Source organism: Penicillium malachiteum (assembly GCF_028827825.1).
Source record: "Penicillium malachiteum strain IBT 17515 chromosome Unknown utg000005l:1.0-9002435.0:326005.0-9005861.0, whole genome shotgun sequence".
Classification (NCBI taxonomy): Eukaryota; Fungi; Ascomycota; class Eurotiomycetes; order Eurotiales; family Aspergillaceae; genus Penicillium; species Penicillium malachiteum.
The window spans coordinates 5,174,673-5,190,343 of record NW_026643099.1 but is presented as its reverse complement, the minus strand read 5'-3'; the positions used below and the strand labels follow the sequence as shown (position 1 = coordinate 5,190,343).

The window sequence follows — 15,671 nt, the reverse complement described above, 5'->3', positions numbered from 1 at the left end:
ATCTCTCATGTCAACTGTCAACCAGCACAGTGACAACTTATCAAAACGCCAAAAAGAAGAAAAACAAAGTTGTCAGATTGTTATCTACACGCTTGATTCCCCTGTATTTGATACCTGCGGCTTGCTATTTTTTACGATTTTCCTATCCTCTCGGTTTTTGTTTTTATCCCCTCTCATCGCCCTGCTTTTGAGTATTTCTATTTCCTTGTTATTAATGATTTTCCTTTGTCGTCCCTCATGTTGGTGAGCTTGAACTGTCACCCCATAGAAAGCCTTTGAAGAGCTGGGTGGGTCTGGTTATCTCCAGGATGTATGTAATGACTCCCATGATCTTATTGAAATTACTTCTTCATAATTGTCTGTCATACTCGTAAGGTGAAGTAGAATATCTACCTGAATGTCAAATGCATTGAGATGTGCATTCTCCAATCCACACCTCGAATATAAGAACTTGAACCTTGATGTATGCATGTGTAGGATCTAGGCCTCATGGGCCTAGGATTACTAGAGCTACTACTAGGTAGGATTGATCCGAGTCAGGTCTCCAGGCCGGGATATTCAGTGTTCAAGACATCAGGTAAAGATCCTGAGGTAGTCGACGAGATATAGTCTAAGTGGTATCAATTCCTAGACCACTAACGGTTGTACCAAAGTGAAATTCTACAGTCTTGGAAGCTCTCAACTTCAGAGAATGATAAAGATAAATTTTCTTTTTTGATTTTTTGAAATTAATTAGAGAAAAAAAAGAGAAAAAAAAGAAACTCCCCCTTACTCCTCCTCCTCGGAGATCAAATTCTTCATCCAGTCCACACTCTCAGCAGCCGGATCCATTGCATAGCCCTCATAGATCGGGTTCATTCGAATGGGGTGGATTTCTTCATCAAACAGCGGACCAGCCGCGGGTTTGTAGCTCATATTATCAGCGAGGTGGTTGTGAAGTCGGAGGAATTCGCCAGCGAAATATCTGTGTACTTTGCGCAGTCTTCTGGCAAGGTCGCAAATTGACCTAGCCATCACTCCGACTTTCGCCTCGGTGCGAATGCGAAATTCTGCTCTGACACCAGGAGTGGTTCGTCTTTTAGCAGCACGTACTCCTCTGGTATTACCTCCTGTCTCCATCAACTCGAGTAGATGAGCTCGCTTAGTGGCAAGTTGATGGATGTTGTCAACTTCCTGCCTAAGCCATTCCTGAGCTCTCCGGAGATCTCTGAACATGAGAAACATCTTCATAGTGTTGACTTCAACGTCCGGGTAGGCGATCTGTCCGTTCCACTCTCCAATCATCACAGAATCGAGCTTGGTGACCAGTTTCTGGTGATCGAGTTGTATCTTCTTCATCATGTGGCGAGCAATATTTCTTGGGAAGTCGTCAAGGAGATGTATGTTCTGGTCGTTTGCTTCGAAAAAATCGAGCATACAGTCATGGATCGGGATCAGACGCTCAACCAAATGCCAGAAAGTGGATGGGTAGCTTTGTACCGAGAAGAAGCGGACACGCTTTTTCTGCTCTTTGGTGAAATTCTCGTAGACCTGATGGGGCAAACCACTTTCCGGAGCCAATGTGATGAGAGGAACATCAACAAGATTCCAAAATGAGTATGTGAAGTCAAAGTCGTTCATGAAGGGTGATGGCCGCGCCGGACGGCGCATTTGGTCCAATGGACTGAATCGCGATTCTGCCCAAAGCGTGAAAATTTCCTTGTCGCGGTCTCGTCTTTCTTGAGCCACATCGAGGCCATCCTCATCGCGAGTGATTGGTGCAATTGGTGGAAACTTGTCTTGAAACGGACTGTGAGGAGGTACAGGGACAGCGATGTCTGGATCAAAGTCTCCAACGGCCGGCGTTGGGGGACACAATGCAAAGAGGCTCGGCTTCGCCTCATGGTCTGTTTTGAGAGAGGATGGGCCAGCCAGTCCCATCTCGCAGTCTTCCAGTGCCAGCACTGGAAGATACAGGTCGTCCAAGGAGCTTGAAAACTCCTCCCCTGGGTAAATAAAGTCGGAAAATGGACCAGCCATTTTGATATTAATGAAGAGCAGAGAGGGGAGAACAAAAAGAGAACAGAACCAGCTGTAAGTATGGTAGGAATGGAGATGAAGAAGAGAATATTTAAAGAAGAGAAATCAAAAGTTGTGGACTGGAAATTTAAGGACTGACATCTGGACAAACAATTTGGATGAGTGAATGGTCATATGTAGTGAATGCCACTGACACTCGCAGTCTCCACTGGACCAGGGGAAAACCACCTCGAGTGAATGGCGAGCAAACGATTGTGGACCACCATGTGATACCAACACCTAACAAACTCATTCACATAATGTTTGATCTCAACACTGGTTTGTACAGTGAATGATGATGATAAGAGAACTTGGGGTTAGAGTTGAACTCGAGATCGAGGAACACCACAACATCAGGAGTTTGGAGACAGCCATGAACAGAAAAATAACAGCAGCTTGAAAGACCAGGAATCATTGGTTTTTTACAACCCAAATTGTTATTTATTACAAGGGCTATCAGAGATAATTTTATTATCTTCCACACCACCTTTCCGGTGGGCATCAAAATGATTGAATGTTCCAATATCTGATACCAGTGTTGTTCACAGGTCGACTTTTATCTTTCTAATAAAACTTCTCATCTTGCAACATGGTGCCATTATCAGTTTTATAGAACATCTCGACTTCTCCAATCCTTTACTGGCCATCTTCCCGTCTACAACTTCAGCTCCCAAACCTCACCGATCATCTTGACTCCAAATGATGCATGCTCCTCTGATGCAACATGTACAAATCCTTCCCTTCCATAAATTCGCCGCGCTGAGACCAATGTACTCTGAGTCCATAATCTGACATATGAATAACCCACATCCCTTGCGAACTCCACGCATTGTCGTACCAGCGCACGACCAAGCCCGAGTCCCCGAGCACTCGGCTCCACCAAGAGCAACCGAATCTTTGCCGCATTTTCGTTTGAGCTGGTATCCTTGACTAGCATGATGGATCCAAGGAAGGTGTTGTCTCGTTCGGCGATCCAACAGCGCTCTGATTTCGGGTCGTAGTTCTTGATGAAGTCCCCAGCGATACTAGCGACGAGTCCTTCGAAACGCTCGTCCCAGCCATATTCTTGGCTGTACAATATCCCATGTCGGTGGATGATCCATCCCATATCCCCTGGTCGGTGGTTGCGCAGAACATAGGAGGAATCAGAGGTTGGAGTTGCACTTCCCATCGTGATTAGGTATGGGATCGGGGTTGAGAACTTGAGATGGTGTCCTTGGTTTGAAATTGGTTGGACACAACTAGCGCAGAGTAGGTTTTGTGTTGTTTTCCAGAGGATTTTGCGAGCTGATTTGATGATGCTTCTAATTAGGTTATTAAATATTTCCATGTGTGCAGTTTCTAAGATTCCCGATGTCATCCACAGGGCGCACTGATGTGGGGATTGATATAGTGGAAACTATATCCGGCTCAATAAACCAATCAACAGAGACTTTTCGCTGGCACCACTATCTCACCACATCCTCAATCTACACAGCAATATCGGCATTTCAAGTTGCTCTTCGATTTCGATTAAACTCAGATAGAGTGACCGGCGTAATCTCAACACAAATCCCACTGGCATAGGTATACCTCGAGATCCTAAAATATACTGAACTCTGGTTCTCCCCCAACTGGACGCAAGTCGTCTGGCATAACCGCCCGCGAATCCTCTCTCATAGATCTGGAATGTCTGAATCAAAGGCCGTAACATTCTAGGCAATCACGCTCTTCAATCTAACAGTTCCAGAAAAAAATCCATGAATCCATCCAAGTCCTGAGATGATACTAATCATCTCTATGTCTTAGTTATACTTATACTTCTCCTCCCGTTCCTACAGAAACATCCCAAGTTAGTTCAATTCCATCCATAAACCTCGCATAGAAAACTTACCCAATATTTATTGAAGCCAACACCCTCACAGACCTCATCATAACTAAGAATCATCGGAGGTGCACCAACAGTCATACTTCTTTTCAAATTATCCAACGCATCCCGAATACCCTTCAGATGAGCAGCCACCAAAGTCCAAGGATAAGCCACTGCACTGTACCCCATCTCCGCGAGTTCCTTCGCAGACAGATTCTCCGTCTTACCCCCTTCAATAATATTTGCAAATACTGGGATATCAAGTTCATCTGCAGCGCGCTTCATTGCCGCTCTATCCGGTAAAGCTTCGATAAAGATCGCATCTGCACCTATGCGCTTGAATTCCTGTGCTCGCGCCATGGCTTCTTCCCAGCCATGCATCAAGGAATCTGTTCGCGCAAGAATGAATATATCCCGGCCTTCATTCCGAGCGTCACAAGCAGCTTGCATACGTGCAAATGCTTCTTCGCGAGATACAACGCTCTTACCCTTTGTATGACCGCATCCTAGTAGATTCAGAATAGTCAGTCACTATCCAGTAGGATAGAGAATCTGAAGGGATGATAAGGTAAACTTACTCTTCGGCCACTGCTGATCTTCAATCATGACACCCGCTGCACCAGCTGCAGCGAAACTCTCAACCGTTCGCTTAACATTCATCGGACTTCCATACCCGGTATCACCATCCGCCATGATAGGCACCGAAACCTGTCGATAACTATCCTGGATCTTTTCGCACATCTCCGCCATGGCAATATAGCCTGCGTCTGGGAGACCGTGCGAGCTGGATACGGCGTAGCCAGCTAGGAATACTATGGGGAATCCGGCTTCCTCGACGAGGCGGGAGGATAGTCCGTCGTACGTGCAGGCGTGGGCGATGATTTTGGTTGGGTCATTGCGTGCTTCTAGGAACATAGTTCGGAGACGGGAGGCTTGAATAGATGGGATGCGTCCACGGACATTTTGGAGGCTCATGTTAAGGTCTGTTTTGGCTCCATCTTCGGGCCCTGAAGGCGGTGCTGTGGAATCAAATTGGAAGGGGTAAGGGACACTGCTGAGAGGCATTTTGGTTGAAGGCTATTCAAATCTTGCTGTTTTGAAAATAAATAAAGAAACCTGCGACTTTTTAAGCCCGACAACTTGAGGCGATATCGGCGAATGATGGTTTAAGGTAAATTGATGAAGAACGATGTGGGTATTTTGGCGCATCCGATCGCGGGATGTCCCTCTTCTCCCCGCAATTGTGGTCCAGATCCATATCATTCCAAGGTTTAGACTCGGGGTCATGGGAGTACGATCTCAGTGCTTGATGGAACATCTGGAATTGAATTGGTCTATGTCAATAGTTTATGTCAATTTCCTAAGTTCAATATAGATCTATGTAGATTTAACCTCTCCAAGATGCTGTATCAGTTCCTTTGCCCAACGACCAGATCCTAAATAGCCCATGCATATAACAATATCACCCTCTCCAGCTTTTTCAGAGATCAGTCTTGGTAGCTGATTCGAGTCGGGCATGGAAATAACATCTTCACGCCCATAAGCTCGCAAGTATTCAACAAGCATCTCTCGGCCCTCTGTTGCCGCCGCCATATTCCCTCCTTCTCCCTGACCAATAATAACATGATCGGCTCCTTTGAACAAAGCAGGGTATTCATCCAGCCAGCCTTCTACTATTTTGAGTCTCGCGCTTGGCTGATTGACAGCAATGATCTTCGGGCCCCCGTCTGCTTGGCCATCCGAATCGCCGCATTTATCTCGGCAGGATGAGCACTGTGATCATCAATGACCGTAATACCACTCACAGAACCAACAACTTGGAACCGATGATGCAGACCAGGGAAAGAGCTCAAGGATTGATTCAGATTCTCTATTCCAATGCCCAGATCGGTTGAAACAACAATCGCCGCAAGTGTATTTCGAACATTTTCTATCCCAAGCGCCTTAATCGATATGGGACCAATTCTGCGTTGAGACTGGGTCTCTGGGCTAGGCATAGAACTATGAAACTGCATCTATCACGAAGATACCAGATCTTCTCTGCACAGAAGTCTGCATCTTCTGAAATACCGTAGGTAATAATATCCCGGTCCTGCAGAAGAGGTAGAATCTGACGGACACCTGGATCATCAATGCAAATGACGCGCAATCCATAGAATGGCATATTCCGAACAAACCGAGTAAATGCAGCTCGGGTCTTGGTTTGATCTTTCCAGTATATGAAATGGTCGCTATCGATATTCGTGACGACGGTGATCAAGTGTGGCAAGCACAAAAAGGAGCCATCGCTTTCATCCGCTTCAGCGACTACCCACTCACCCGAGCCGAGATGGGAATTTGAGTCGTAGAGATTCATAATGGCTCCTGTCACAACGGTTGGGTTAAGTCCACCAGCTTCGAGTATACCACCGATAATACTGGTGGTAGTACTTTTCCCGTGGCTGCCACCCACCGCAATTGCTTTCTTGTTTCGCATTAATTCGGCCAGTAGTTCAGCTCGGTGGATCATTGGAATGCCTTTTTCTCTTGCTAATTTAACTTGAATATTGTCTCTGGGGCGAAATTTGACTATCCAGGCTGCAGCTGAAGCGACGACCAGCTTTGCAGAATTCACGTATGCCTCGTCATGGCCAATGAAGACCGTGACAACTGCAGCTCGTAGTCTGTTGATGTTGTCGCTTTCTTTCGCATCGCTTCCTTGTACCGTATATCCTATTTTATGGAGGATCAAGGCTAGGCCAGAGACTCCATGGCCACCGATGCCGACGAAATGGACCAGGCCGATTGAGGGGGGAAATGCGAGTAGAGATGGAGGCTGCTCATATGAAAGAGACTTCCTCAAATTTGAAAGAGACATGATTTTAGAAATGGTTCGACTCTGTTCAGGATGGTGAGACATGAGAGTATTTCATGAACTTCAATGATGGAGAATATGAGCGGTTGGGCCAGAGTGCAGTGTCGATCATGCAGCTTCTCAACGGAACTGCCAACTTTTTGAATTGAAGTTATTCTTAAAGCAACCTTGGAATTGAGCTGTCATATTATTCTTGGTGAATACCAGATCTCAGACTTGAGCGATCTTTTGAAAGTAGCGTAGACCAGAAGCACACATGATGGCCTCAATATTCTATAACAATTAGAATCAGTGATCAAATTACTAGCCTGTACACTTCCATACATACATTCATCAACCTTGGAAGGTCACTAATCAATCAGTGGCAGCTACGGAGTCCACAATGTACGTATAATTTAAGGTCACTCAGGCTGTAGATATAAAAGAGTCTGAGATTTCCAAGGCTACTACCTAGGTACCTGGAAGGAAAAGTGGTGGTAGGTACTGAGGTAGGTACCCATGTGTGTACCTAGGTAGTAAATTCAAGCCTGAGAGTATTACAAATAGTTTCTGTCTAAGCTATGGCTGTAATCACAATAATCTAGCTCACAATATTGACTTCAGGTGTCAATATTAACCCAAGTTGAGCCTTCACATCCCTCATAATCAAACCCGCCAACCAAACAATCTCACGACCCTGTGCCCGACCAAGATTGACAAGAACAAGAGCATGACTTCTTGATACTCCCACGTTATCAAATTCTCTTCCTTTCCAGCCACATCTCTCAATCAACCATGCAGCAGGTATGACGAACATGCCATCAAATCTGCGGTAAAATGGAACATTGGCATCAATCCTCGCAATTCTCCGATACATCGACTCATCACATATCACATTTTTGAAAAAATTTCCTGCATTTCCGATATTCTTCGGATCAAATAGCTTCTTCATCCGAAGCAGAGATACCGCTTCACTAATAGAGCGAATGGTTGGTATTGAGATCCCACGATCCAGTAAGACCTCTTGGACTGACATATAGGATGTGTTGAGACAGTGATATCCCGGTTTGGTCACTCTAATCGTAACAAAACAGACCATCAAACTTCTCAGAGAATGCTTGAAGATACTATCTCGATACCCAAGCTCACACTCATCTTTCATCATGAGTCTCGTTTCACCAGTATCCACGTCAAATGTCTCGACACAGACCAAGACATCACTCAATTCCACTCCATATGCACCAATATTTTGGATAGGTGCTGCACCGACCGTGCCAGGTATTAGCGAAAGATTCTCCAGACCACCGAGGTGGTTGTCGAGACAATATCCCACAAGTGAGCCCCATTCAACACCACCACCAATACGAAGCACGATATGCTGATCGTCTTCAGTTTCAACCTCAATCCCCTTAATCTCACTTTTCAGAATAACGCCATCATATTCAGAATTTCCGAGCAGGATATTACTCCCACCGCCAAGAATCAAATGTCGATTCTCACGGAACCGAGCTGAAGTGACAAGGTGGCTAAGTTGATCGAGATTTCGTACCCGGACAAGCCACCGCGCGACACATTTAACATTGAACGTGTTATAGGACTGCAAATTCACGTTCTCTTCCCAGAACAAGACAGACATTTGTGGCTTGGGACTTTGATGCAGAGTGATGAAATGAGTCGATGCAAGGCTGCCTGCATGAAATGATCCTGAGGATGGAGATCGGCGCGAAACCGTCCCTCTTGGGACGTGATCTTGACCGGTCGAGTTGACCAGTCGCATCTTGGGCTATTATCGTCTTGATTACGGAGGTCACCGTGCTGATCTGACTGACCATCTATTTCTTGCATGAGAAAAAAAGAATCACATCTTTTTCGTCAGTTCGCAGTGGCAGTGGTCGATTGGTTTAAGAGCGCGACTTCGTGGTTACACTTGACGCAAACATCTTCCACGCGACGGATATCTCCGAATTGGGATTGAATAAACATCGTGACTATATGCCTGTCCCTTTGGGTTATCAGGTCGAAATTATCAAAGCTTATCGCCTCAATTCTGAATCTATTAACGCGATGTCTGATTATATCGCTATTACCGGTGGACACGATGTTACTGAAGATATTCACGTCTCTGGTTCCAAAAATGCAGGACTGGCACTTATGGCAGCGACATTACTAGCTAGTGGAACAAGTACAATTCAAGGGATTCCACCCATCTCAGATGTTAACAACATGGGCCGGATTTTGCAATGCCTTGGCGCAGATGTATCATGCGTTGACGATGTTCTGGAGATCAACATGACGAATGCAAAACAACACTCTATACCTGACGAACTAGTTAGTAGTCTACGAGCGTCGATTCTAGTTCTTGGACCATTGGTAGCTCGTTTCGGGTACGCCAAATTATGTCTCCCTGGAGGATGTGCGATAAGTTCCCGTCCTGTTGAGAAGCATCTACGGGGAATCAAAAAGCTGGGTGCAACTGTGAATATAATAAACGGTTCTATTGAAGCTCTTGCTTCGAGATTACTTGGTGCGACTGTGAATATGGAGACTCCCTCAGTGACGGGGACGATGAACGTGATGATGGCTGCATGCTTAGTGCACGGTGTGACACGAATTCACAATGCCGTGCGTGAGCCAGAAGTGGTTGATTTGGCAAATTTCCTTATCAGCATGGGTGCTGATATCTCTGGCATTGGGACTGATTGTCTCATCATCGTTGGTCGAGGGGGATTGTCATCTCCAAGTCAGTATAAAGTCATGGAGGACAGGATCGAAGCAGGGACTTTCTTGATTCTTGGAGCGATATGTGGAAATCCCCTGACAATACATCGATGCAATGTCGAGTACCAGACGATACTCGTTAAGAAATTGCGGTCTGTGGGTGCTGTTGTTGATGTCGTGGGAAACTCGGTGACTGTTCATAAAGCTGAGAAACCATGCTCTGTTGATATACAGACTGGACCATATCCTGCATTTCCGACAGATCTTCAGCCGCAGTTCACTGTGCTACTTTCATTGGACCATGGCAAAAGTCGAGTCGTGGAGACTATTTTTGAAAGCAGATTTGGTCATTGTCCAGGTCTTCAGGCAATGAATGCAAAGATCCAGATCAACCCGGGCCAGGTGGCTGTTATTTCTGGTGTACGGAAGCTATCAGCTGCGTTAATAGCTGGCTCTGATTTGCGAGCTACTGCGAGTCTTGTTCTTGCGGCAATCGCTGCTCATGGCACATCGGTGGTCGGAGGAATGAAGTATATCAACCGAGGATACTTTGACCTGGAGAAGAAGTGGGAACAGATAGGGGTGGCAGTTCGAAGATTACCAGATGAGCAATCGCATATCAGTTCAAAATATGATTAGCAGGATGTTTCACTTTGCATGTTCGCTCACAAATTCAAATTCGGGATCTATTTTCATCTGGAAAGAATGTCTATCAGACTAAATATCGACATAGGTATGAAATACTGATTGTTAGTCTTTAGGTGATCAAAATTCGCGTATGTAGTATAGCTTGGATGTCAACTATGAGTATTGAGGCCTGATGTCAAAAACATTGCATGACAAGACAGCATGGATCAAAGTCTTGTGGGGTGGGAACTAAGCCCCATATCTAGGAAACACATGGAGGGGTATCTCCAGTTTGAATTTTGACCACACACGACAGCACAACTGGCAAGGGGTCAACTTCAAGACATGATCTGGCCCGTTTATTGCAAGCTCAGACTCAAAATAGCCTTCTAAAGACGCTAGGCTTGATGAAGTCTAAAGTGGATCAGATCGAGAGAATAAGATCTGGGGAAAGCTGAACTCCAGAGTGTGGCACTACTGCAGCCGAGCTAGTCAATTGCTTATATGGAGAGGGAGTTCCCCGTTGTGGCTTTGTGAGTAGGGCACGGGAGCTGCCCGAGGCACCGATGGATCCATCCTGGATCACTCAAGCGCCTTGAACAAACCATCTTGAGGCATGTATTATTACCATTTTACTCTTGAGCATACCTTATCCCTACAGTCTCTCTAATAAAACTTGAACGAATATGGCTATTGGTTATGTCGAGCATACCTGAGAGCTGTGATGCTTCAGTGGTTGTTCCTTTTTCGGCAACTCAACCCTAACATGATTCGTCTGGAAGCAGCTCCATTCTTCACAGGTCTGGCTGGAGCTTCGTTTCCAAAGAAACAGACGCCGTTTCCCAACAGTCGTCTGGCTCGAAAATTACCTATCTTACGATTGTGAATTGATGCCGTTCTGCCATTGTCGTGTTTTGTGAAATTCACGGTGAATTGTACCTGACAACAGCGCTGATACAACCCCCTGTATTGCGAAGACGGGGCGTCTCATTGAGATCCACTGCCCCATCAAGTGGGTTCCGTCGTCACCAACAGCTTGTTGGATAGGGGATAAGAGGGAACTTCCGATCTCCGGAGTCGGAGGGTGAGATTGATGTATCTTTTTTGTCAATATCAAGAGCCACGTATCTGCGAAGTTTTTTCTTCTCTTCTATGAACCATTCTCTCTGGTGAAAGGGACTCCTTGAGCTATGCTCATCTTCAAGATGTGTTAAATGCCAGCCCCTTGCCAAGGAATACCATCCCATGACCTCACGGCGGGTCATCAATGATGCTTCGACGAGTCGAATTGGACGTATCGTATCCGGTATTACGCGTTCCCGTGTCAATACATCCCTAAAATACCCGTGGACCCGGCTTCAGCCCCTGGTTCAGCGGTCAGCGGTCAGCTCCCGAATGTCAGCTTCCATATTGTATATACTCCGTTTCAATGAGCTGGTTATTCAACCGGCATAACCAATTCAACTCGAGTCAATAATTGAGGACGTTTCTCGTAATAAGGATAGCCATAGTGAAGCTGCAAGGGCAGGACTCCCGGAATGACCCTGAATCGAGCTGGTGTGGGTCTTGCCAAGCTCCTGCGATCAGCCGAGCTGCAGCCGGTTCTTCCAACGGAATTTTAGCAGAGCCTCCGAAGCCCCCTGTTGGGTTTGTTATATGTGGTTGGGGAAGGTATAGCTGAACTTCCGGGGAGTAGATAAATGGTGGATAGGCATTTTAAGGGAGTGGTTTTTGCAATTGGGATGTTTATAGCCTCACGGTTTCCTTATTGGAGGGAACCGGAAGAATAACTGGATTTTTCATGATAATCGGGTCCTGGCGGGTCGCGGGAATCCAGTATCGGTGGAGGCCGAGGGAAGAAGCGAGAACAAACAACTCGTATTTTTGCTTTCTTTTTTTTATTTCATGAAATTTATTTCTGATTTTTGGGAATTTTTTTTTTTCTTCCGTTGGCGCGATAGCTCTCTAGCATATAAAAGCCCGCTGCACCCCTGCTGCATGTTCATGATGGCTGGCTTGCCGGACTGCCGCATCCAGGGAAAAAAGAAATGAATAAAAAATTAAAATAATAAAATTCATAAATGACGACCATCATATCGGACGCCGGATCCGGTCTCAGCAAAATTACGTGTCCTAAAAAGACCACTCGGTGTGTGTATTCCCGAGGAAAGGGAGAAAAGTTGAGCATCCACATAGACCCTCCTTTCAGCCGACCAAGTGGTCCCGGAGTGGATCTGTTGCCCAGTAACTGTATAGTTGGTGGACCTGGAATCCGACTCGGCCCGGTTTGGATAAAGCCGGGAATACATCCAGAAACCCCAATCTGGGTTCATGGATCCCGATTATATTATAATTGGTGTATATCAGATGGATCTGGTGGATCATGACCCACTTAGTTAGAAACATAGATGATCCACTGCAGGGAAGGGAGGTAATAAAAAAAATCATGAAAGCTCCGTGGTTTTCCATATCACTTCAATGCAGCTCCCCCTTTTTCTTATGGAATATATCTACCTTATCCCTCGTAAGGATATTCATTGATGCATGGATTTTGATAGATATGAAACCATTGCAAGACTTCATGCAGGGGGAAAATCCATAATAGTTTGTAAATTATGGAGCCGCTAGGAATAAAAAAACGATCCACTTGTATTTCAACTATCAATTGATACATACAGAGACAGAATTACATACCAGAATAGAGTTGCCCAGGTGAGGTTCATGTACTTGGAGCAGTCTTATGTTACGCAAAGTATACAATTAGAACCCGAACCATTCCGACTTCCATCAATACACAGGTATGAAATTTTGGAAAAACGAGTGGAAAACACATCCCCAGCATTCCTGATACAGGTGATTTGCGAGTGAAATACTCCGGCAGTCCGCACAGAGTAGGGCTTTTTTTTTCAAGCGCGCACTAGCCTCGACTAGGAGGCGGACGGGCGAAAATTTGGCCGTAGAGTATTTATGTCCTGGGCAGGCCTTCTTCCGTAGTTTCCCAGCTTTTTCTCCCTGAAAAGTTCCCAATCCCCCATATACCACAAAACCTCTTTTCCTTCCCTCCCGGAAAATCCAACCAAACCTCTTCACAATGGCCTCCCGTGTCTTCACTCAGCGCCTGGCTACCGCCATGGCCCAGTCCTCCAAGGTCGCTCGCCCTGCTGCCCGCGTCAACATGAACGTTGCCGCCAAGCGCACCTTCACCCAGAAGGCCCCTGCCACCACCTTCGCTGCCCCCAAGCGCGTCGCCTCTCCCACTCTCCTCCAGGCCAACGCTCGCCAGGCTTTCCAGCACGCCGCTCGTCGCCAGTACTCCTCTGAGGTCGCCACCGCCATGGTTGAGGTCTCCAAGAACATTGGTATGGGTTCTGCCGCCATCGGTCTCGGTGGTGCCGGTATCGGTATCGGTCTCGTCTTCGCCGCTCTGCTCATGAGTGTTTCCCGCAACCCTGCTCTCCGTGGCCAGCTCTTCTCCTACGCCATTCTGGGTTTCGCTTTCGTCGAGGCCATGGGTCTGTTCGACCTGATGGTTGCCATGATGTGCAAGTACGTCTAAGCGTTTGATCGAAGGGCTTGAGGAACGAAGAGAAGAAAAAAAAACCTATAGAAATCTCTTGAAAGAATTTCCTTTGTCTTTTTCTTTTCCCTTCTGTCCGCCGGGGAGGGTATTTGGTCGTGATGTATTACCATGTACTACTTTTCAGCGTCATCTACAACACCTATTTCTTTCTGTACATATAGAGTCTATATGGCCCACCCATCCCAACTTCCAACGAGCCAAACCAAAACTCTGTGTGTTGAGTCCTCCGGCCGTATCAAATTCTGTCTTCATTATAATTCTGGATTCTGGCAATCCTTCGCTCTACGTCTTTTTGGAGTCCTCTTTGTGACCAACTTTCATTAATGGCCTTGGAGCTTTCGTAAATCAACTACGTAGTTTTTCTTTCTCAACTTTAAGCTCTCCTCGCATCCCCCAGCTCTTCCCCAAAATCTAGATGCTGGGCCATCTGAGCTTGGATGTTTAGACCCCCTTTCTCCGAATTTGATGCTTCCGGGGTTCCTGGGGTGCTACGTGTTCATCTGTCCACCACTCTCCACCCACAATGAATTAAGGGTCAATGCTTGGACAGCTTATTCTACAAAGGTCAAAGATTCAATCGAGCTATGGGACTGCTATTTATTCAAGTCGTGAGGACCTTAATTGAGCTTGAGGTCACCCCAGCAATCCCCAGCGCAAAACTCGCACTAGCTCCGGGACCTCGGGAAACGTGTTCCCGCTTCACCCGGCTGAGTCAGCTGCACATGTGCTCAGGTGCCCAAGTGTGACATCAACGAAAGTCAAGGTGTCAAGAGATTGTAAACATTAGGAGTGTTTTCTGAAATGAATGAGATCCTTTATAGAGTAGAATGTGAAGATAGCTCTTGATGATAACCCCGGTGTTATTTGGTCCAAAGAACACGTAACTCGAACTACTTTCATCCATCCATCCAAGTTGTTTGATCTGAAGTATATATACCAACAGACTTACACTACATAGTACCTACTAGTACGGCACAACATTCGAAATTTGAAGTCAGGATAGATACTTACATATTCAGACACAAACATCCATGGACTACATAGTGTGTAGAATCGAGATTATACCAGACTCAATATATTCCTTTTCAATGTTCGATTATAAAAAGCTATTCAAGTTCTTGGCATTTGACAATGTCCTACACCTGGGCATCTATGCCAGCGCTTACTGTACTACTAGTAGTCTGATCCTCACCGCATATATCCATTTTCCGAACAAATGTTCAATTGAAAACAGTACTATTCAGGACCGTACTAGACCTGAATACTATAAAATAGAAATCGAATATTTTTGGTACATATTACCTGCATGCCTATTCCCGCGTTTCGCGCGTTCGCGGGTTTCGCGCAACACGGAAGGTGGCGGAGATGTTAGTGCCGATTACGGACCCACAGCTTTCCTATCAGAAAACGGAGCACGCGACGACGAGAAATGTGAGCTGCCTTTTAATCGTTGCAGGATAAAGGCTTTACAAGAAATAAGACATCTGGATGAAGTCACGGGCGAATGCATTTTGCTTTCGTCAGATAAAGTCACCAGCTGGTCACAGTGCCCGGGCACACTAATGGTCCCAATGTAAGACGTCTTACTATTGTTTCAGTTCCGCAAAATATGTGGACTGTATTCTCTTATTGTTCCATTGCTCTTTGGAAAGGGGGAATTCGGAGAAATTCGGATGATACCTGTGCTTGTAGTATCCAAGCAGGCACGTATCACAAAGGATTCTATTCCCTTATATACGAGAGAACGTTTGAATCAGTCAAAATAAGCAGCGTACTCTCTAGTATTCTCAAATAGTTTAGATAACCGAATCGAAATCAAGCTGAAGTATTTTTTTCTTTAATTACACACTCAGATCCAGCACATAGTGTCGGTCAAAGGCTATAAAATCAAAGTATGCACATAAATCAATCTATCTCAAGAATTCAGGATATCTGTATAACCAAATAATGTTGAAATAAAGGTTATAGGAAAAATAATTATGTCAGAATGGGATCAGTCACATAGA

The 15,671-nt window shown here is 45.7% G+C and overlaps 7 protein-coding genes across 7 annotated transcripts; 2 read left to right on the top strand and 5 right to left on the bottom strand.

Moving 5' to 3' along the window:
* Positions 1–768: 768 nt before the first annotated feature.
* N7483_011952 (uncharacterized protein) lies at positions 769–2,019 on the bottom strand (the record flags this gene model as incomplete). Its single annotated transcript, XM_057095379.1, has 1 exon — positions 769–2,019. The coding sequence occupies one exon, from the start codon at positions 2,017–2,019 to the stop codon at positions 769–771; it is 1,251 nt and encodes a 416-aa protein (XP_056941350.1).
* A 694-nt stretch (positions 2,020–2,713) lies between these two features.
* On the bottom strand, positions 2,714–3,229 carry N7483_011951 (GNAT family N-acetyltransferase; the record flags this gene model as incomplete). Its single annotated transcript, XM_057095378.1, has 1 exon — positions 2,714–3,229. One exon carries the CDS (start codon positions 3,227–3,229, stop codon positions 2,714–2,716), a length of 516 nt encoding a protein of 171 aa, XP_056941349.1.
* A 613-nt stretch (positions 3,230–3,842) lies between these two features.
* Positions 3,843–4,972, bottom strand: N7483_011950 (isocitrate lyase/PEP mutase family protein; the record flags this gene model as incomplete). The annotated part of the gene is made up of 3 exons (XM_057095377.1): positions 3,843–3,872; positions 3,932–4,413; positions 4,486–4,972. 3 exons carry the CDS (start codon positions 4,970–4,972, stop codon positions 3,843–3,845), a joined length of 999 nt encoding a protein of 332 aa, XP_056941348.1.
* A 312-nt stretch (positions 4,973–5,284) lies between these two features.
* Positions 5,285–6,764, bottom strand: N7483_011949 (UDP-N-acetylmuramate--L-alanine ligase; the record flags this gene model as incomplete). Its single annotated transcript, XM_057095376.1, has 3 exons — positions 5,285–5,680; positions 5,713–5,908; positions 5,938–6,764. 3 exons carry the CDS (start codon positions 6,762–6,764, stop codon positions 5,285–5,287), a joined length of 1,419 nt encoding a protein of 472 aa, XP_056941347.1.
* A 577-nt stretch (positions 6,765–7,341) lies between these two features.
* On the bottom strand, positions 7,342–8,376 carry N7483_011948 (putative UDP-N-acetylmuramate dehydrogenase; the record flags this gene model as incomplete). Its single annotated transcript, XM_057095375.1, has 1 exon — positions 7,342–8,376. One exon carries the CDS (start codon positions 8,374–8,376, stop codon positions 7,342–7,344), a length of 1,035 nt encoding a protein of 344 aa, XP_056941346.1.
* A 428-nt stretch (positions 8,377–8,804) lies between these two features.
* udpA (UDP-N-acetylglucosamine 1-carboxyvinyltransferase family protein) lies at positions 8,805–10,097 on the top strand (the record flags this gene model as incomplete). The annotated part of the gene is made up of 1 exon (XM_057095374.1): positions 8,805–10,097. The coding sequence occupies one exon, from the start codon at positions 8,805–8,807 to the stop codon at positions 10,095–10,097; it is 1,293 nt and encodes a 430-aa protein (XP_056941345.1).
* A 3,079-nt stretch (positions 10,098–13,176) lies between these two features.
* Positions 13,177–13,641, top strand: N7483_011946 (ATP synthase subunit C family protein; the record flags this gene model as incomplete). Its single annotated transcript, XM_057095373.1, has 1 exon — positions 13,177–13,641. The coding sequence occupies one exon, from the start codon at positions 13,177–13,179 to the stop codon at positions 13,639–13,641; it is 465 nt and encodes a 154-aa protein (XP_056941344.1).
* Between the last annotated feature and the right edge of the window lie 2,030 nt (positions 13,642–15,671).